The sequence below is a fragment of the Toxoplasma gondii genome, chromosome VIII (genome assembly GCF_000006565.2).
Source record: "Toxoplasma gondii ME49 chromosome VIII, whole genome shotgun sequence".
In the NCBI taxonomy this organism is placed as follows: Eukaryota; Apicomplexa; class Conoidasida; order Eucoccidiorida; family Sarcocystidae; genus Toxoplasma; species Toxoplasma gondii.
The window spans coordinates 4,478,319-4,500,180 of record NC_031476.1 but is presented as its reverse complement, the minus strand read 5'-3'; the positions used below and the strand labels follow the sequence as shown (position 1 = coordinate 4,500,180).

The following is a 21,862-nucleotide window of genomic DNA, read 5'->3' as shown; positions in this document are numbered from 1 at the left end:
TCTGCATAACGGCCGCGCGCGTCTGAAGGACAGGCAAGAGTACAAGGACCGGCCTCTTTGTGCGCCTCGCCTCTGTCCAAAACTCTTTGAAGAGACGAAGAGTCCTGTGAAAGACAGTTCGCTCTTCCTAGAGTTTATGGGGAGCCGTGCGGCGGTCACCACAGCTTTCGCAGGTCGTAGAAGCAAACTGCATGTGGCGGAGAATAGCGACAAGATGCTCTTTACAAGAGACAAATTAGGGACCACAGACGACTCTCTCGTCAAACGATAGAACGCGTACTGACAGCGAGAAGCGACAGCGGCTGCAAATCCGGGAGTAACAGTCGGCAGGTCCAAACTTCGTGGCATCTATTGATGTTTCTACACTAAAAAAGTCGGTTGTTTCCTCCAAACTGGATTACCCCAGAGAGTTCTGGAATTCCTGCTTACGCAAAAGGTCCTAGATCACCAAAGCAAAGGCGTTCGAGGCGAGTCCAACCTTTTCAGAAACATCGATGTCTTAGTCGCACCCACCAAGACACCACTTTGCACCCCGAGCACTGGGAGAGATTTCAGAAGCGTCTCTTGCCTTTGCTTGAATTCTTCACCCTCTTCGGTGTTCACCTCCGAGCACTGGATAACGGATGCCTTCTCTCAGCACAGCGCTAGACCAATGCGGAGAATGTCTTGTCGCTGCATGAGCGGGTGCTTTCCAGCTTCCCCCATCCAGGACCGCCCGAGTTGGTTTCTCGAATGTCTGTTGCCACTCGCATGCTCTGGGCGTTTTGGCATTCTTTTGGTGAACAAAGCAGCCTGTTACAAAGACGAGGCTATACTTGTGGCGCCTCCAAAATGTACACCGGGGCTACGCCAAGTTCTCTAGCGAATGAGACAAAGTGATTAAAGCTAGCAAAAACGCCGGGAAAGGAGCTCCTTGTTTAGAACGAGACGAACCTCGTTGGTGTAGTGTGTTCGAGCTCGAAAAACCACCACGCAAGTGGTTTGCCATCGAGAGCTGCGTCACTCAAGTCGAGGGAACGAGGATGATCAAGTAAATGCGATAGGAAAGCGCACTCACTTTTCCAGACAATGCTACGAGGAAGCCAAAGAGATAGGAATGCGATTGCAGGTATACAGACTTGCGCGCAGGAAAGTGCAGAGGATTCAAAATGTGACTTCTGCTGTAGATGACGAGGGCCTTCTCTGTAGTTGCTATGAAGACGCCACCCAAGTGAGAAAGGACAGGAGTTTCCATTGGAGGTGTCTGGAACCGCAAGGAAGCCTCAGTGTTGTTAACGAAGTCAAGATGAAGAGACGTCACAGAGGTAGAGGGGAGCAGCAGAACGAGGGAAGAGCGAGATATCGAAGCAAAATGTTGTCATGCCTTTGATGTGTTTTACTTGAACCAGTTGAAGAAGTCGCGCTACGAGCCAAAGGAAAATCTACGCGTAAATCCCCGATAGGTTCTTCGGTATGACTTCTCGTAAGCGTTTCAAATGGACGTACACGTAGTCCCTTTCGCGTTTCATGCTTTCAGGCAAGAATTAACATCTAAAGGGATGCAAAAATCGTTACGTCTCCACTTCATGTCCCTTCTTTCAACACAGCGCCAGATAGCTGTTCCTCGACAGGTCTGAGAAATACCGCCTCTTTATTGTGTCCATTTCTCAGTCTTATAAACTGCTGCTCCAGATTGCCATGGACGATACGCGGCAGACAAGCGGCCTTCACACCCGGACTTCCGAGGCCCTGTCTCTCTCGACGAGGTTCACCACTGGTGCGCCTGTAGGCGGCTCTTTCTTCACGAGATCATCTACATTCGACTGTGCGTAGGAATAAAGGCGCGTTATTTGAAAACGGACAGGGACTCAGAAAGAACAACCACAAGAAGGACGTAAATGCGCGTCTGCTGAAGAGGGCGTTTCTGCTTAGGAAGGCGAGACGTCACTTGTTTCGCCTCTCTTGCGTCCAGTGTCGTTTCCCCGCTTCTCCTCCGTGCGAATAACAGTCTACGCACTCGGTGGGGGCTGGACGAACCAGCTGGAGAGTCGATACACTGTTTGCAACTCTCCTTTTTCTGAGGCAGAAGCATGGACGAAACGATATGCCCGCGGTGTCTCCAAGACAAGAGCGAACTCTCACGCGAGACCGGAAACGAGATCGCGTTGAGGGCCACCGGAGTCCCGCAGTCTTCGTGGAGAGAAAACACTTTCGATTCCGCTCTCGCCTCGATACGTGATCGAATCCGCTGCTTCTCAAGACCGCATGCTGCCCCGAAAAGCTCTGTTACACTAAACCTCGGCTCTCGCTCCACAGCAATTCGCTCCTCTGTGGGGGCGGAAGGTCGTGAGAAACTCCATCGAGACGTCCTGGGGACAGAAGCCAGGCTCCACAGGCGATGGAGAAACGCCACCCGGTGAAACACACTAGAGATTACAGATACCGTTGGAACTGTACAACACAGACGGTGCCGTACCATTACTCCGTGGCGTCGACAGTGCAGGTCCCGTCGACATGCACTTCCTTTCTCCAGAGAACAACGAAATACACGTTAACAACTGCATGCGAAGGTCCCCAAGTAGTCTCAGTGCAGGCGGCTGCTAAACAACTGACGAGGAAGTCTGCCTCGAAGAAAACGGAGGTCTCGCCAGGACGTTGACGTCTAGCATATATATATATATATTTATATATATATATATATATATTCATGTACGTCTTCAGATAAATAAGCGTATGCATGATTATTTATGTGCATGTACATGTCAACAGGCACACTCGAGACAGAAAAAAGTTGTTTTGTCTCTTTGCCGGATTCACCCGAACTTTCTGAACGGAGGTCCAGGACTCTTGTTCTGTGTTTCACGGCCAGCTTGTGAACTGCGCTGGTAGTGGCTTGACATCAACCGCATCTTTTCCAGAGCATCATCTGCGTACCAGCTGCGCAAGCACCACGAACTTCCCTTTCGTAGAGTCCTCGGCAATGTTCAGTTCTAAACAGAGATCTCACTTGGTGTCAACGAGGCCGCACTGTGGTAAGTTGCCGTTTCTGTCTGCGTATTTCGGGTGTACATACACCTGGTGAAGTGCGGGTTCAGGGATGGTTCGCTGGGGTCGACCTTCCTCACTTTTTTCCGCGGTGGAATTCCTTTTCAGAGCGCTTTTCAGTTTGCCCTCTTTTTCGTGAAAGGCGGGCGCTGGGCGGCCTCTCTCTCTCTCTGCTCCCTGGAGACCGCGCGAGTGGACAGAGAAAAGCTGCAGCGAAGAAGTCCGGATTCGACCACAGGAGAGAGAGACCTTGTGCACATTTTCTCGCCCTCCACCAACACAGTTTCTTCGTTTCGTTCGCCTCTTCCTCGATTCATTTGCCGCCTTTTTCCGTCTTCTCCTTGCGTACTTCCAGGGGAACGCGTAGCTTCGCTGTCTCGCGACTCTTCGCCGTCACGGACATAGCACGCGCGCACTCGGCTTTTCTCCGGCGCGCAGTGGAATTCTTTCGAGTGCATTTCTTTTGCTTGCCCAAAGTTAGAGCGCAAAAGTCTCTCTGCGTTTCCTCTCCTCTCGGTCGCCTCGCTGCGTGTGGCTAGGAGTCGGCAGCTCTGCTCTCCAACTCTCGGATCGACCTCCGTGCATGCTGTCGCGGACAGAAAAAACACCGAGAGCCAAGACACACCTTCGCTTTCTCGGATTCTGCTCCTTTCTTTATCGTCCATTCGCCGGTCCAGGCACCGCCATCTCTCTCTTCTGTTTTTCTCCTTCTCGGCCCTTCCTCTTGCCTCCGTTTGTGAACTCTCTGCCGGCCTCGCGCGCGCTTCCCTGGTCTTCACCTCAGCTCTGTGCGCGTTGTCTCCTCTGCTTCTGCGTCCAGCAATCTCACATTTCACTCGCTCTCCCTCGTTTTCCGGCTGCAAGCTGCCCCCGTCTGTTCGTCCTCTGTGCTGCTGACTCGCCGATCGCCTCTTGCTCGTTTCACCTTCCTCTCTGGACTGTGCGTCTGTACGCGCGCCCGTTCGGAAGAGCTCGAGCTGCCTAGAAGACTTGGACAGGCAGGACCTTTTCTGGACTCCAGCGGCAAGCTGCGGCGACAGAGCTTTCCGAAGTTCTTCGTTTCCTGCCGCTCCTGCGAAGATGGAGAAACTCGTCGTTTTGCGGCTCCGCGCCAGGGAAGGTCACAGTCGCGTCGAGGTGTCTCCGCAGGCCTCCCTCGCCGAGGTTTACGCGCGCGTCTCCGAGCAGCTTCGTCTGCCTCGAGACGCGCTCGAGATTTTCCTCGACCAGCGCCACAGAGAGGTGAGGCCGAGAGGCCCTGCGAAAGGCGGAGAAACAGGAAGACGCTGAACAGCAGCCGCAGAAAAACCACCTGGCACTCTTTCAAGAAAAAACCAAGAGGTGTAATCCACCATTCGACCTGTTTATATGCACATGCATACATGCATATTTATATATATATTTATATATATATATATATATATATACGCATTCATGTACATATGTATATCTAGATATATGTATATATATATATCGTTATACATGTGTATAAATGTGTGCGAAGGTATGCGTGGATGGCTGTGGCCTGAGTGGGGCAAATATTCAGAAAGCGTCGACGGTGGAAGTGCATACTTCCACGCGCGTTTCTCTTTTTTCGCCGTCGATCTTGAAACGAAAAACGCCTTCTGGCTGTTGCATTTTCTTTCTCTGGGACTCAATGCTATCCTGGAACTGCCTCGACTTGCCTTTCACGGAGGGCGAACTCGCGTTTTTCCTTCGAAAGTTCTTTTCTTGTAAAGATGATGTGCCTTTGGTTTTCGTTCCTTCTCGAACCGCGCGCAAATTTTGGCGGACAGTATGCGCTGCGCAGATTTGCTTGTTTTTGTCTTTTCAGCGTTTGCCGGCGAGTCCTGAGGTGACAGTGGCGAAGGCTGCGCTGCCGACTGGGGCTCTGCTCTTCATCAAGACAGATGCTTCCGCCACAATCGCTGCGGTCCCCCTGCAACATGCGGCGCCAATGACGACGGCCGATCTGCCTCCAGAAACAGGTAAGACAGAGGCCAGCAAGGGAGGACGCAAGAGGTTACGCGGGGACAGAAGCGGCGAGCGACGAGGCCCGACAGAGACTCACCGCACACGAGGGTACACGAGCAGAGAAAGAGAGAGAGAGAGGGGGGGAGGATGGAGAGATGGAGAGATGGAGAGATGGAGAGAAGAGATGGAGAAAGAAGAGGACAAGGAGTCTCGTTGAAGAGACGAGGGAGACGCTCGCCAAGAAGATAAGAGGAGATAGAAGAAGCGACACCAGCAGAGAGCACCGCGTCGACCGACGCAACAAAGTTTTTTTTGAAGAGGCGTCTCCTCCAAGAGGAACACTCAGCCAGAAGGCTGTCTCTTCCGGAATTACCGTGGCGCAGTCGTTTGGCTTTTTTCGGAACGCGTTTCGCTGCAGCAACAAAAAATCTCTCTTCTCCCTCTTCTTCTTCCGCGTCGTCGTCGGCTTATCAAGGGGGCCAGGGTGCGAGCGCAGGTTCCGGAGACAGCGGTGTGGCGGGAGTGAACTTCAAGTCGTTCGACGCCTTCCTGCGAGAGAGAAAATTCGCAGTCAACGACTTGCCAGGCTGCACCTCCTATAAACCTCGGCGCCTGGAGGCTGGACGGATGAACAAGGTAAGCCGCTGAGAAGAGACTGGCGAGAAAGTTCGCCTGTCTCCGTTCCCAAAGAGTCCCGCGAGAAGAACGGAGTCTGAGGGAGAAGGAACGCCCCGTGTGTGGGGGTATAGGGACCTCTCACATATCCCCGAAACAGAAACGTCGACACAGACCTGTGCATGCGTCAGTGCCTCTGTCGTCCACGATCCCTGGCATTCCTTTATACATCCTTATTATGTTTCACGGAGGTTTCTGTGGATCTGCATCTGCATGCCTTCTCGGTGCCTCTCTCTACTTTTGCATCCAATCCTCCTATCTTTACGCGTATCTCTGCCTGTCCCCGCCTGTCTATGTACACGTCGATGTATGTCTCTCTGTGTTCACATGCACCTATAAAAAGTACAAACACCTATATATATATAAATATATATATATATATAAATATATATAAATATATATATATATATATATATATCATGTCGAGGTAGATTTGCGTGAGACGTTCAGGACGCTTCCGCCTTCAGCGAGAGCGCTCGGCTCCAGGCGCTTCCTCGCCTCTGTTTTTGGGGTCATGGGCATGTGCAGAGAAGACTTCTGCTTTTTTTGTAGATTCCGACGACGGTGACGCTGAAGCATCAGGTGTACAGACACGTGGACCACTTGGAGATGATGAATGTGGAGGATGTGAAGAACTTTGTGCGGTTTTGGCAAGAAGACTTGCAGATGTTGCAGCAGAGATTCGGCTACATGTTCGGCTACTACGTCGAAGATCCGCATTATCCGGACGGCATTCGCGCCGTCTGCGAAGCGATCTACGAGCCGCCGCAGGTCAGACACACGCGCGCTCTCGAAAACAACCTGAGACGCAGAGAGCCGACGCGATGAAGGCGGAGGGAGACTTCGAGAGAGGAGTGAGAGAGGAGCGAGAGAGGAGAGAGAGAGGAGCGAGAGAGGAGAGAGAGAGGGGCGAGAGAAAGGCGCACATAGAGAAAGAGAAGAAGGGAAGAAGAACCGAGCGCGAATGGAAAGGAAGAGGGAGAGGGGCGACCAGTGGAGGGGCAGGAAAAAGAAATGGATCGCGACGGCAGTTGAGGAGGAGATAGATAAGACTCGAAGTGGAGTCCTCAGCACACCTCTGCCTTTCCTCTGAAGAGAAGCGAACTCAGAAAATGCAAATGACAGTCACAAAGCCAGCGTTGCATATACACCCCTATCTGCTTATCCATTCATTCACGAAACTACATGGCTATATACATACGTGTATATTTGTATAAATATACACATGTATGCATGCTTTTAAATATACTTATATATATATATATATGTAGATGCGTGGAAGGCGAGGGAGATACTGCTTTGATGCGTTGTGTTTTCAGGAGAATACTTTGACTTCTTTGAATGTGAAGAAGGACGACGAAGAAGTGAAGGTTGCGGAGAAGATTGCGGATCGTCTGGGCTTGGAGCTCATCGGGTGTATCTTTACGCACGCACCGAGGGAAGAGTTGCTCACTTCTCATGAGGTCGTCGACTTGGCAAAGTGAGGCTTTTCGAGACGAATGGTTTTCGACAGGGAGGCTTTTCTCGAGTGCCAGTCCTTCGTCCCCGTCTGCAGAGACCAGCCGTTCTTTGTTTTCAAGGAAGGCCTCTCAAACAGTGTCGCTTTTCAGCCGGTCTCTCCCCAGATTTCTCTCGAAGCAGGCACCGCATGCATCTGGCGGAGGCCCTTCAGAAACACCTTGCCACAGCGATTTGTGCATGCACCTGTAACGAGGGTCGCTGTCGGAACCGACGTCGATAAAAATACATTCATGCATGCGCATGTGTGTGACCGTGGACAACATCGTGGCGTACGCAGGTGGGTTCCTCTGTCTGGGCACATATTTACATATATCTATCTACACATATATATATATATATATATATTGGCAGCATGTGTGTAGCCCTGGCTGTGGATCTACGCTTTTGGCCCTGCGCAGGTATTCTAAGAAGACTGACTGTTCGTCTTTGGAAGTATTCGCGGGTGTTAGGAGGCTGTGCATGTCTCCGCGCGATGGCTTGAAACGCAAGTGACTGGAGGGAGACACCTTGCGTTGACATGATTCGTTTCAGCTGTGAGCCTGCATGCAGAACGCAGCTGTCTCGCCAAGTCTCGACGCATTTCACCGGGTACCCGGTTAGCAAGTTTGTGTGCTGCACTGTCTCTCTGGACAAGTCGACGCGCGACGGCGAAGCGGTTCCGAACGCCTTCATGGTCTCCGACATGGTGCGAGAGAGAACTCCAGTGAAGGCGGACCGACGCGCGAGCTGTGTTCGGACTCGAAGCTGAAGGAGGAAAGAAGGACGCAGATGGAAGAAAGGAGAGACGCCTTGACAGAGACAGACAGAGAGAGACAGACAGAGAAACAGACAGAGAGAGAGAGGCATGATCGCTGACTAGGCAGAGAGGGGACGACGCCACGAGAGAGAGGAGAACAGACAGCGAGGGAGAGGAAAGGAAGAACCACAGAAGAGAGAGGAGGAGAGCGCAGAAGTTGGAGAGAAGTTGGCAGCGAAGCTTCGTTTCATATTTTGAAGGTCGCTGGAGATTTGTTTGCTTCATTGGTTTCTACGCAGGGTGTTGCTCTTGTACGCGACGGCGTCGTCTCGGAGACGCAGCCTGACGACACTCACATCCAGCTGAGGTCTCCAGAGAAGGTAAAAATGAGCTCTTTCCGCGCGGAGAAAAGGGAAGCTTCGCGTCTGCTTTCCACACGCTCAGGCGCGCTTCACTCCTCTCGTTTTGTCTTGCTTTGCTCAGGGCGAACTGCTGCCGCAAGTCCTCGAGTCGGGGAGGGAAACGACTCGCTTCGACGCCAGCTGGTTCATTGTGCGTGTAAACGAATCTGCGCCCAAGAAGGTGAGAAGGAGAAAGTAAACAGACAAGGAAAGAGATGGAAGGAGGACGCATACGAGGTGGAGAGACAGACGCGGAGCGGCCAGAGAAGCCGCGAAAGGTGGAGCGACTCAACGCCGAATCTTGAAGGAAGAGGAGAGACCGAGCGAGACAGAAAAGGACGACGAAGAAAGCAGGAAGAGTCAGAGAGAGAGAGAGAGAACTCGATGTTGAAATGAGTGTGGAGAGGAGACGATGGAGAGCATCACGCACAAAGAGACAGACACAGAGAGAGAGAGAGACGGAGACAGAGAGAACACGGGAGAAAACGGAATGGGCGTCGAGGGGCGGCAGAATCCAGTGGAAAGAAGGAAAGGCGCAAGAGTTCAGGCTGTCCCCATCTTTGTCCTTTGCAGTTCACGGTTTTCTTTTCAGATCTGTCTTCGACGTTGTCTTTTCATTGTCTTTTCAGGTTCGCTCCTTCTTCTGTTCCAGCAGCTTTCCTCGCGCGAACCGCCTCGTCGCCCAAACTCCAAAAGACATCACTGTGCGTCGTCTCTTCAGTTTGCGTTTCTTTCTCTTCTGCTTTTCTCTTTCGGGATTTGTGTCCTCCGTTGGGTCCTCGTTTTTTCTCCTCGTTTTTCTGTCTTCTGTGTTTCCTGGCTTCTTCTCTGGTTCTGACTGGTCTCCTTTTTTCGGTTTCTTTGTTCCCTCGCTTTGTGCGTTGGGGTGCTGCGTATCCCCTCCTGCAGCCGTCATTGGTCTCGTCGTCTTTGTCGAAGGCGCGCCGCTGTTCTCTTCCGAGAGTCTCTGGTTCTTTCCTTCTCTCTTGCTTCCTCTCTTCGTCTCTCTTGTGTTTTCCTCGCTTCGCGCCCCTCTTTGTGTACGTGGAGACACCACCATATTTGTTCCTGTTTCGCCTCGTTCTTTGGCGCGTTTTTCGCATTTGAATCTCCCGTTTCCGTGCTCGCGCCGTTTCCGATCTCCAGACGTTTACTCCCCCCAACGCGCCGGCTCTTCTGAACTTTCTCTGTTCTCTTTTTCCTTTTTAGGATCACCTGACGCGAGTTGCTGCGCTCGCGGGTCCAAGCCCAGTGGCGAAGAAGGAGAACTGGAGACGGTTCGCAGATTTTCACCTTCTTCTGTATGTGGCGAAACTCTTCGACCTCGACACCGCCTTCAGCATCTGCGACTGCGTTCGAAACAGGCAGCCGGTAGACGAAGGTCTCGAAGACACTCTCAAGTCCTTCGGCTGAACGAATCGCAGCTGGAACAGCCGCCGTACACCTTGTAGCTTCTCCATGCGTTGACTCGGTAGACATACATCAACTTCTATGTATGTGTCTCGATTCGTCATACTCATACGTGGACAGAGGTATATATATATACATATATATATATATATATATATATGTATACATATGTATATATGTATATATATATGTATATATGTATATATATATGTATATATGCATACGTGCATGTTTGTGTATTTGCATGCATGTGCATGTATATGAATGTACGCATATCTGTGTATATATATGGTGCTTCGCTGTGGCCATCTCGGTATGCATAGCGAGATATTTGTTTCCACCCGAGAGTGCGTTTATCTCCATTCCATCGATCTCCCAGCCAGACCGTAAAGCTTTTGACGGGGCGGTTGCAGTCAGTTTTCGAGAAGTGAGCGTGTCTGCGTCGCGGATGGAGCCCTCCGAGGGGGTCGGCTTATATTCGGGCACGGATTTTGTTGTGGGCCCTCGTTGTCGCCGTGTGGCGGTTTTCTGCGAAGAAGACTGGCTGCGGCGAGGCCGTTGCGCCGCTTCGGGATTTGGGAGCTCCTTGCAGTTGGCGGCGAAAGAAGAAGCGACGAGCTGACGAGCGAGGGAGGAAGGAGCGAGAAGAAAGCAGATGACACGGAGGAGACTCTATAAGAGGAGGACCCACCGAAAAAGAGATGAACTTGTCTCTCTGTTGAAGGAGAACTGTGCGTCCCGCAATCGTGGCGTGCGATAGGCGTTTGCGTTTTCTTTAGGAAAGAAGAACAAAAGGCAAAAAGAAACGAGGGACTCTGTTTTGAATCCGAGTATCCGAGTCGATTACATCTCTGAGGTATCCGAAGGACCTCCTTTTTCCTCATCTTCCTCTCTGTCTGTCTCGATCTCTCTCTCTCTCGTATGTGCATGTCTCTCTCCTCTCCGTATATAAAAACGTTTCTCTATAGACGTCTGCGGCTTTATAGTGTCCAGAGTCTGTTTCCTCGCCCTTTGTATGTGATGTGAGAGAGCCGATCTACAGTGTTGACAGTGAGCCTCTGCAGAGTCGTTTGTCAGGCTCGCGAGGGCGTCTCTGAAGCGTTTCATGCACAGCGTCCCCGATGGCTTGCGCAAACCTTTTCAATAAAGTTTCGTTTCTCCGTCAGCCCCTCCACCTCTGCGACGTGGATGACTGAAGTTTGGAGAACTTCAGAAGGCGAAAAAAAAGTCTCGAGGGTCGCTCTCGGAAGAGTGCTAGCAAAATCTTCGACAGAAAACACGCTTCGACGAAGTAAACTTCGCTAAACATCCCTCTGCAGCTGAGTGAGCCTCTCGCTGTTTGGAGAGAGACAAGAAAACCAGAAGTCTCTCCTTCGCTTGCCGTGCCACACAATACTTCAGTAAAAGCAGCAGTTAGAGAATGAAACTTGTACCCTAGCCGGGACCCGCAGATCCCCGTCGGTGGCGCTCTTCTCGCTTCCGAGGATGGGATGTATCCTCACCGCGGTTTCCGTTTCTCCAGCAACTGGAGCTTCGCGGTTCCAAAGGGAGGGCAGAAGCAGCAACAGCAACAGCAAAGACGCGCAGAGCGGAGCGACGACAGAAAGAGAGAACAGAAGAGACAGTCTGTGGAAGGAAGAGATAGAGAAGTACGGAATGGAAGAGAAGAAACGATCGAGAAGACGAATCGAAGAGAAGAGCGGATAGCGAAAGAGAAGGAACGAGAAGACAAGATAGAGAAAAGAAATGAAAAAGACATGGAGACATGAGAAGTGGCGGGAAGTCGCAGAAGCGACGACGCAAACGATTGTTGAATAGTGACTTCATGACGGACTTGAAGAAAACAAATGCAACCGTTTGCTCGAAAGAAACTACGCTCAGACTCTTGCGTCTCCAAAGAGACATGAACGAGCCAGTCAGCGGGCTTTGGCGCAGCCTGCGAGGTGGTGGAATCGAAACAGAGTTGTACGATATATATACATACATTTTTACATACAAATCTACAACTTCATGTGTAAAAATACTTCTATATATCTGCATATGTACTCAGACAAATATCAAACCAAACACGTCGATGCACGTCGAGATGTGTGGTATCATCATGTAATCATACATATCTGCATATATATATATATATATATGTAGATATATACATATATGTAAATGTGTATAGAGATATCTATATGAGTATATATATATATATATATATAAATGTGTATAGAGATATCTATATGAGTATATATATATATATATGTAAATGTGTATATAGATATCTATATGACTATATATATATATATATATATATATAAAGTCACTGACACACGTGTCCAGTCTAAACATGCTGATGCGCCTCCGTATATATGTGCGCCAACATGTAGGCTAATAATATATGCGCTCTTGTATGTATATGCGAGATTCTCTTATACATGTGAGGCGGGCGTTTAGAGTGTATGGAGTTCGTCTTTGAAAGTTGGATGCGGCTGTAGTTCGTCGACGCTGGAGAAGGAAACAAGCCGGTTGACATTTGTGGTCTCCTGTCTCTCTCCCTCTCTTTATGTCAACGCCAAGCAGGATGTACCGACCCTGGTAGCTTCCCTCTGTGATCTGTCAGTCTTTCCGAGTGAGACGAGGTTCCGGTTCCCTCACGGCCTTGTTTATGCAAGATTTTGGTTTTCTCTCTTCTTTTTGGAGAAGGTGAAGGAGAAGACAGGACGCGAAAAAGAAGAGCGAGAAAGCGAAGAACGCGAAAGAGATGCCCGCGACTGGCACGGCGTCTCGCCCACCTGCGACAGGGTAGGGGGCGAGCTGAGATTTGAGGGTGAGGAGACACTTTGGGGAGCGTCCCCACACACGATTGGCATGGCGAGAGAAGGCAGAGAAGCCGAAACCGTTTTCCGCGCGGCGTTGTCTCGCCGTGACGTATGCGACATGTTAATCGAGAGAGGAGACAAACGGCGATCATGAGCGTCTTCTTCATCCTCTCGTTCATCCTCTCTTTCTCGCCACGGTGCTCTTGCTTTCTCACTTGCTCTTGGTCCTTCTTCTTCTTGAGGCTCTTCACCTGAGCCGCTTGCCGAGTCGCTCCCGAGCCTCGAGTCTCTGGCGGCAGAAGCCCTTCGACGAGAGCGCCTGTGTTTCTGCCTTGGCTGCGGACTCTCGCTGTCGGCGGCCCTCTCTCCCGGAGACGCGGAGAGCATCGATGTCCACGGGGGTCGAGTCGGATGCACGCTCTCTTCTTTGCCATGGCTTTGTTCAGCGAACAACTGAAAAGCTTTGCCTTGCTGTGCCTCTGTTCGCCCAGAAGGAGGACGTCGGTGGCTCGTCTCCATCTCAGCAGCATTTGAAGCAGAATCCGCACTGCCGAGAGACTTCTCTCCTGCCTCCGAAGACCCATTCCGCTGAGAGTTCAGATACTCCTCCAGAGACAACGCGACTGCACGCTGAACGATCTCGTCTTCCTGCAAAGAACGTATTGAGTTGCATGCAAACATCACGTTCAAGCAGTTTCAAACAGACCCGCGTAGAGGCGCGTATGCGGCCTCGTTTGGGGATCTACATCTGGAGTTGACTGGACATGCTCGTGAGGTTTCTTCACACATCTGTGTCGCCACAATCGTTCTCCATGCGCAGCAAAGACTGGGATGGATGGAACTGTGTTTGCGTCCGTTTCTAATCTTCGACTTGCTCTAAATCCACAACCGTTTTGGAGGTGAACGTCGCGCAGGCCGCGTTCAAACGGGTGGCTGTTTTCACGACCTTTGATCAACTGCATGCGTTTTTTTCATGGGTCCTACATCGTCGGCGTAGCCGTCAGACGCGAGGAAGTGTAGGTCCCCCGAGGTGTCTGGGAGGAATCCCCATGCCGCTTCTGGTCGTCGCATGTCGTAGAGGGCGTTTCCAGAAGTGTAGAAATCATCTTGCAGTAACTCTTTGAAGTCCTCGGAGTCGAACTCCCTCAACTCTCTGCGTCCGTCAGCCTCTGCCGCGGTCTCCGGCGCTGCTCTCTCTCTCTGTCTCTGTCCCTCGGAAAAACTGGTCCGCCTCGAGGAAGCGTGCAGCCTTTCTCCCTCGGCTGCTTGCAACGCCTGTCGATTCTCCGCGTCGCTGCTGCGTCGCCTGCAGGCCTTCGCCACACGGCTCATGGCATTCGTCGAATTCGCCTCTTTTCTGGGCCTGTCTTCTGCGCGCTGCGTCTCATCTCGCGCCAACTGCTCGCCGCGCGCAGAGAGCGAAGGCGAGCGCCAGAGACTCCGAGGGAATCCAAAGAGCGAAGATGCGCGAACGGCGTGAGCTCGACTCGAAGCAGAAGAGCTAGCAGAAGAGCAAGAAGAGGACGACTCACCAGTGGCCTGCCGCTTCTCGTCGGCGCTCGGCTGACAGGCCTTTCGGTGTTTCTGCACAGACCGCGAAGACGTTTGGCGAGAGTGGAGACGCAGCGACCGCAGCGAGGACGGAGACAGTGCGTGAGAGTCTGGAGGTGAAGGGCACTCCGCTGGAACAAAAGAGGAGACAGGGCAAGAAGAAAGGCCATCGAAGTCCCGCTACGACTTGAAGTGCGTTTTCGGGAGAGATGCGTCGAGACGCTTCACCGGTCCTGACTCTGAGGTGACGGTCTCGTCTTCAGAAAGCGAAAGGCAGAGTGGAGGAGGAGAAAAGCAGGGGAGAGGCGGTGAGGTGCAGAAGGTAGAAATAAGCAGACACGGGGAAGAAGAGGAAAGAGCAAGACGCCGGACAATGGCGAAAGACCGAGGCGAGGCAAGAAGAGAAACGGAAAACGAGAAGAAGGCTCAGTCGGAGACGAGAATCAGAAACTGATAACGAGAACAAGAGGTACAGATGCAGGAGAAGAGACACGGCGTTACGCGAAGGAAACAAGCAAGAAGGAGGCAGAAGAACGGAGAAGGCAGAGAGAAGAGAGAGGAATCGACAGTCGGTGCCGTGATGGACTGGAGGCTGTTCTAGCTTGGGGAAATGTCTTGTTTTGTGAAAGTCGAATCTCACCAATGTCGCGGGAAGCCTCTCTTCTGTCTGTCTCCCCAGGTGCAGATTGATTTCGCTGTCTCGCCGAAGTGACACCACTCTGAAAATACACGGAAACAGAGAGAAGGAGAGAGAAAAAAGGAACGAGAGACAAAGGAAAGAAAGAGCAAATGAGAGAAAGACGGGAAAAACGACAGACGATGGAACAGAGACGGAAGAAGAGAGAGAACACAGAAGGCGAAGGACAGAAAGGGAGAGAAGAAAGGAAGGAAGGAGCCTTCCAGAGCCGGAGCGACAGCACTCAGTGGACGAGGATGCGTCGCTTCCGCCACGGGAGAACAGTCGCCAAGAGTGAGAATCAATTTCTGAACATTTATGTGAAGGTGCAAGGCAAGGTTAGGCGGTCAGAGCTCACCAGCTCCGTGGGCGGAATGGGGACCTCGAAAAAGTTGAAAAAATCTCCTTCATTCGAAAGAAATGCATCGCTGCCTACCTCGCTCGGACTGGCCTTCAGAGGCTGGTCGCTCCCTGTCGGGTGCCTCGTGAGTCTTCTCCCGCGTCCGTCTGCTCTCGCTGTTCTTTCCGCGACTCTTCTGCATCCCTCCGAATCGCCTCCAAAGAGCGAAAGTCCGGAAAACGACATGAACTTCGGCGGCTCTTGAGATGCGCGCAACGCTTGCACCGTCAAACATGTGTGAAAGAAGATCGCCGCCGAGTCGTTGAGGAAGCGAGGACGAACGCTGTTGTGGTCTCCCTCGACGCGCAAAATGTTTCTGTCGCCTGCATACTTGTCGTGCAGTTCCTCGCCGTGAGACGGCAAGATAAAGGTATCGTTGTTTGCCACAACAAACATGGCTGCATGGAAAATGCCCCGCAACCGACGCGAACAGAGAGAAAGAAAGTGAAACGATGGACAACCGAGGTGTGTCTCTCCGTTCGCTTCCACAGCGACGGTCTGTGTGGAGATACATCGGGAAGAAGTCGCGGAACCGACTCACGGTTTGGACGACGACGCGAACGAAACAAGCAAGAACAAACACAGAAAAATCGAACGAAGGAAGACAAATGGACAGAACAAGACGGACCCGCTAGACCTCGCGATCCCACACATACGGCAACGACGAGAGAGACATCAACATACAGAAACTTCAGACATATGCATGTGATTACATATTTCAGCGATATGTAAGGCGTTGGGGATGAATACGTCTTCGTAGCGAACGACTGCGAAAAAGAGAAAGAAGAGGGAAAAGCCTTACCAGGAATGAACGTGTGTTCGACATGGTCGATTGGAGCAAGGTTGTTGATATCAAAAGCCGCCTTGTTTATGATGGTAGTCCTCACCTGCAGAAAGCAGAGGAAACGTCGTTTTCACTGTCACTCTCTCCGCGTTCTTGTAGAACGTAGATGTTCAGACGCCTGTGCACATGTTGACGACCGCCTCTTATGCGCTTCATGTTTTCACAAGGTCTTCACAGTCTGCACCTTCTGGTCTCGAGTTCCACGAGTAGACCGACAGTGAGCAGAACGCGAGAAGGAAGCGTCGGGAGAAAACGAAAAAGAGAGAATCACAGAAAAGGCGCGCATCCCAGCAGCGGACGCCGGGGCGTCACGGCTGGAACAGATCACACTGGGAGACTAGCAGACATCGACATGTACGCCGAGAGTGGGTGCATGTTGCCAGAGAGACACAGGAACATAGGAATTTCGAGAGACCATCTGAAAGGCGATCTGCTGTACCGAGTGAGACAGGCGCAGGCGCGACAGACCGAAGCATGCATGAAAATGAACGTCGTTGTTGAGAGATGAGAGAGACACAAACGAATTCTCGCAATCGAGAGCTGAAGCTCTGAAGCACTTTGCGCCCGCGCACACAGACCTAGCAAAGGGAATCCGAGAGGAGGAGCCAATGTTTCGAGTTTTTTTTCTCTGCATGCAGGTCCTCCTTGTGAAGCCTGCAATGCTTGCGGGGAAAGCTGTTCACTTCCTACCATCGCGAGGAGAGAGTTGAGGACGAACCGCGGCAACTTCCAAGACACTACGACACCCGCGAGTTCCTCCGCGAGCCGTCGGAGAGAAGCAAAGGGAGAATCGAGGACCTACAGAGACACTCGAGAAGGCGAACGAAGGCGAAGAAACGATGCAGAAGAGACGCCACTGGGGCATGGAGAAGCGAGGAGAAGCGAGTAGCGGAAGGTGAAGAATTGCCTCCCAGAACAGCCAAGGACGAGGTGAAGAAGGCTGACCATGCACGTCGCTTACGAGGTGAAAAGCGAGGGAAACCTGACGCGAGAATCGAGGAGAAAACGAGGAGAGAAAACAGCGGAAAAAACAAGAAGGGAACGCGTCTCGTCTCACCATGCCGCCGATCGATGGATCTCGATCTGCATGAAGAAGCGCCGTGACGGCCCCCATTGATCTTCCCCAGAGGCCAATGGTGGAGACGCGTCCAGTTGCGCGCAAGTGCTCAATCACGACATCCAAGTCCTCGCGTTCCCACCATCCTGGAAGAAAACGACGACAGTTCAGAACTCAGAAAACACAAATCACGATGCGTTTCGAAACGAACAGGAAACGGACATCTCCGGAAACCTACGGAACAAGAAGTCGACCTCCGACTCAAGGTGAAGACTAGTCTGGAACTGAAACACAATGAGCGTCCTGAAGTTTCAGAACCGTGGATCAGAGCTAGATACCAACTCGTCGACCGTTTCGGACTGTTCTCGCTGAGACCCCTGCTTCGCCGACTTCCACCATCTCCCTTGTACGTTTTTTTTTCTCAGTTCAAGTTTTCGTCTTGAAAAACGAAAGCTGGATCTGACGCGTTGGAGAAAAAGGTTGACCTGTTCTTTGGAACAAACGCGTAGATCCTTGCAGAAGGGAGACTCTCTCTCTCTCTCTGACGCCGGGTGTTCTTCTCAACTCACAAGTCTCATTCGTCGGTTCAACAGCAACGGAATAAATCCGTCTTACAGTCCATTTAACTCTATCTCCAGAGACAATCACTTCTGCACCAGCACAGCTTTTCTGAGAAACGAAAACTACAAAAGTACACCAGTGCATCTTAAAGTTCATTTTTTACACGACTGAAGCAAAGACGTCTTACAAAGGTTCATTCGTTTTCATGTCACTTTCCTTATTTTCGCTTCTGTCTCTGTCATGAGCCGGGCGGATACCAGGCCTCCGTCACAAGCGCGTTCCACCCGTTTCGTCACCTCGTTTGTCGCCGGTCTTGACTTTTTCGTCAACTTTTTCTCTACCGACCTGTGCTTGTTACCTTCTGCCCATCCCGATGCCCATTCGCGCGACGCATGCATGAAAAAAGAGAATCCTCACCGAGCGAAACGTACTCTCCATCCGACTTTCCACTTCCGGCGAAGTCGAAGGCAAAGACCGTGATGTCTTGCGGCAGCAACACTGGGAGCGTCCCCACTGAAGAAAGCAAAACAAGCGAGAAACGCATGAGGCGAACGCGAGACGCCGACGACGGAGAAGGCGCAGTTGGCGGAAGGAAGAGGGAGAAAAGGAAGGCAAGAGACAAGCAGGCAGACGAGAGGAGAAACCGGCAATGACTGGGAGAGCAGGCGACAGAGAGCGGAGAAAATGTGACGATCAAAGGACGAGAGACAAGCGGCGACAGCTTAAAAGCGACAAACCGAATGCGACAGTGCGCCGGAAAGAAGACGGCAGAACGCGAGAAAGGAAGAACGACGATAAAGCGAGAACAGACGAGGACGACAGAAAGAAGGATCCGGGCAATGAGAGAAACGGAGAGTGAAAGGCTGGCGTCAGAAGCGAGAGCTGTCAGCTGCACTTCCGAAAGGGAGGTGACCAGGGTGTTTATCCTATATCAGTGGGGACAACCTCTTTCTCCTCAGATCTGCCGCGAACGATGAAGAACTCCTTTCCATCGCCACTGGAACTCACAGGCTTCAACTCGCGAAGAACAGTTGCCGTGAAGATACACCACACACGGGAGCTTCTCTTGAGGTCGAAACCTGAGGCAAAACAACAGCTGCGTTCCGCGGCTTCAACATCGCAGCTTCCCCTCGCATGCAGCGGGAAGGATCGCATTCGAAACGCGGCTAGGTATTCACGAACAACCGTCTACTCGCAGGACAAAGGCACTACGACCTTGAAAAGATGCGCATTCTGAGCGGGAAAACAACCCACTGTGTCTCTTCGCATGCCCCGTGTCTTCCCTTCAGGCGCGGCGCCTGCAGCGACAACAAAGGAGAGTCCGCATTTCCTTTAGAAACTGTGAACTGCGATTCCTCATGTTCTTCACAGACGCCCGTCTCCCTCCAAGGTTCTGCCGCTGTGGGCAGTTGCTTCTGATCTCGAGAGTGAACTTCTGTTTCTCTCTCCTGGAGAGCGAAAGGAAGCGTCCAGTGAACTGGTGAAGAACTGCCACTGTGTTTCCAGACGCCCTGTTCTTTCCAGACGTTCTGAGACTCGTCCGGTCTCAGCGTCGCTCCGCAGCACAAGGAAAACGAACGCTTTCCTCCAGGTCTCCTCTCGTCGACGTAGAGAGAGACAGCGCAGTCCAGCGCAGAAACGAGCGCAGAGAGAGCGTCCTCGCCTCAGGACGGGAGGCACGAAGAAGCCGAAAACAATTTCCGTTTGCATGCAGAGAAAAGCGAGGGCAACAGACTCTTAGATCAGAGCGGAAAGAACGTCTGCCGACGCGCGGGGCCGCCGGATGGCATTCTACACGACGGCGAGCAGGCCGGGAGAAAACGAGGCTGAGAAAAGGCGCTTAAGAAGGGTGACCTCTCATGATTTCCTGCTTTCAATGCATGCAGAGGCCGGGTGAAAGGAACGCTTGTCGCCACCGACGAAGACTGACAGGGTGCCTTCTTTTTTTTGTTTTTTTCGTTTTGCGTTCCTCGATTCTCGAGAATTTCTTTTTCAAGTGCAGTTTAGCTTACGGTTCTGTGGGCTCGTAGTGGCTGCACTGCAGGCGTTGATTTCGTCGATTTGCCAGTTCTAAGTCTGCAAAGACCGGGCAGGAAATTGAGAACAAAAGAAAATCCAGGCAGTCGCGGGGAAGAAGCGCAGAAAGAGACACAACTACGACATGGCCAAAAAGAAGACCTCAGAAGCGAACGGAGAAAAGAGCTTGAGGCGAGAAAGAAACGTGATGCGGAAACGAGAGTCAAGAGACAGGTGAGACCGAGAGAGGTCCATCAGGAGGAGAGAGAGAAAAGAACCTCCAGGGAAGGCGGAACGAGAAACACAAGGTCGAGAACGTCGACTGGGAAGCGTCGAGTGCCACAGAAGTTCGAGAAAAAGAAAGAGGAGGAACGTCCGACGCGAGAAGCAGACTGCAGACACCAGACATGAGTCCTCTTGTTTCAGGAACAATCCATGGCCGCCGTCCTCAGAGACGCCTGATGCAGAGTGAGGCAGTTAATGTTCGCGAAACAAGCGAAGTCACAGAGAGAAACGAGAGGTAGGCGCGAGTGGGCAGGAACGAAGACAGAGACAGCGAGACGCAGGAGAGAAGAGCAACGAACGACGAGGAGGCGAGAAACGCGAAGAAGGAGCACAAACCGGCACTAGGCCGAACGCCCGCATCACAGAGAAGCGGAAAACCGACAAAAGGAGGACGGAGAAAGTGAGGAAGATGTCGATGGACCGTTCAAAAGACGGAGGGAACAGCATCACGAGCTGCTCCGGCGTTTTTCTTTTCGTTTACCGAGAAGCTGTCGACAAAGTGAACACAAACGTACCAGTGCGTTTGAAGACTTTGCGACCCAGATGAAAACTGGGAGGACCCAGGTCGCTGTCTGTGTAGCCGTCATCCCGAGGGGGGCGGATGATGAAGTTCACCAGCTCTCCATACTGCTCTGTTACCTGGAAAGCAAACGGTTGAACGCCGCGGAAGTCACAGAGAAACAGACGAAGGCGTCCACGCTGCGAACGAATCAGCGGCGGCCATATGGGGACGCGCCGAAACTGTCCGTATGCCGGTCGCCGCAAAGCGTCTCGCAGTCGACGAGAGGAAGAAGCAAGGGAGAAGAGAGAAAGAAAAGAGAGGAGGGAGAGAGACGCAGAGACGACGAGAAGGAGCAGAAGAAGCGTGGAGAGACGAAGGAAGAGACGCTCGCGAGAAGCAGCGAAAGAAGCGCGTGGAGACATTGAGTGCATTTACGGTGAAAGAGGAAGAAAGAGCATCACAAGCAGAAGAAGAAGGAATGGGGAAGAAACGCGAGCATACAAAAGATGGGAAAGTGAGGCATCGAAAGGGGATCAAGACACGGTGATCACTTCGCGGAAGGTCTTACAGAGGTTGGGCAAAGCGCAAGTTAAATCGATAAACGAGTGACACTCTGTGCTGTGTTGATTTCTCGCGTTTCTCCTTCGTCGCGAAGTCTCGCACTCAAACTTCACTCCCCCTTTCGCTGAGCTTTTCTCCAGTCTCCCTTCTTCTCTTCTTCTCTCTGGGAGCTTCTCTCTTCCTTGGTCACTGTCGCGGCCTGTCAAGGTTGCCAGGACGCTTTCCTCTGTTTGTTGTGCTAGGTTTCTGTCACTGCAGTGTCCCCGTTCGTTTTCTGCCTTTTCGCCTTGTGTTTTGTCCTCTGTCTGCTTCTGTCGCAGATCTTCCGTTTATGCGGTCTCTCGTTTCGCTCTGTCAAGAACGCACCCTCGAAAACAACGCCATCCTGAGAGGGGAAGGAGAAACGCGGAGCTCTCGGCAGTGAGAAGGGAGCGCCTGCGGAGTGCCGTGGACCTGCTACTCCCGCTTCTCGTCCAGCTGCACGCAACGTTCGTTCTTCGAACGCCTCAGCATCAGCGGCCGCGCGAGCAACAAACTCTTCCTCGAGTGTGGAGCGGGAGAACCACGAAAGATCAACCTGGAGGACGCGCTCGCTCTCTTCGAGGTCTCGGTAGTCGAGAGCAGGAGCACACTGGGGCGTCCTGTTTCATCGGAGAAGAGACTGCCCTGCAGATAGGCGCGACGCGAAAACTGGAAAGAACGACGTGAGTTAGCTGGAATCCAAAACGACGAAAGAAATGAGCGATGAGGAGCGTCAGGGGACTCATGCGCGCCACTCTCGACCGAGTCCTCCGCGCAGGACGGCGGAAGCGTCGGTTGCTCGAAAGTTGACGAGCGACGAAGACACCCTGGTCGACG

The 21,862-nt window shown here is 52.0% G+C and overlaps 3 protein-coding genes across 3 annotated transcripts; 1 reads left to right on the top strand and 2 right to left on the bottom strand.

The window, feature by feature from the left end:
* Positions 1 to 4,104: 4,104 nt before the first annotated feature.
* On the top strand, positions 4,105 to 9,744 carry TGME49_271440 (NPL4 family protein; the record flags this gene model as incomplete). The annotated part of the gene is made up of 10 exons (XM_002365769.2): positions 4,105 to 4,266; positions 4,859 to 5,012; positions 5,417 to 5,634; positions 6,226 to 6,444; positions 6,993 to 7,153; positions 7,744 to 7,879; positions 8,230 to 8,310; positions 8,414 to 8,512; positions 8,961 to 9,035; positions 9,541 to 9,744. The coding sequence occupies 10 exons, from the start codon at positions 4,105 to 4,107 to the stop codon at positions 9,742 to 9,744; spliced, it is 1,509 nt and encodes a 502-aa protein (XP_002365810.1).
* A 410-nt stretch (positions 9,745 to 10,154) lies between these two features.
* On the bottom strand, positions 10,155 to 10,670 carry TGME49_271450 (hypothetical protein; the record flags this gene model as incomplete). The annotated part of the gene is made up of 1 exon (XM_002365770.2): positions 10,155 to 10,670. The coding sequence occupies one exon, from the start codon at positions 10,668 to 10,670 to the stop codon at positions 10,155 to 10,157; it is 516 nt and encodes a 171-aa protein (XP_002365811.1).
* Positions 10,671 to 12,395: 1,725 nt separating this feature from the next.
* Positions 12,396 to 21,388, bottom strand: TGME49_271460 (protein c14orf29, putative; the record flags this gene model as incomplete). Its single annotated transcript, XM_018781620.1, has 12 exons — positions 12,396 to 13,199; positions 13,536 to 14,233; positions 14,743 to 14,821; positions 15,215 to 15,576; positions 15,981 to 16,065; positions 16,713 to 16,820; positions 17,080 to 17,225; positions 18,058 to 18,153; positions 18,649 to 18,719; positions 19,653 to 19,716; positions 20,457 to 20,580; positions 21,371 to 21,388. The coding sequence occupies 12 exons, from the start codon at positions 21,386 to 21,388 to the stop codon at positions 12,396 to 12,398; spliced, it is 2,655 nt and encodes an 884-aa protein (XP_018636656.1).
* Positions 21,389 to 21,862: the final 474 nt, after the last annotated feature.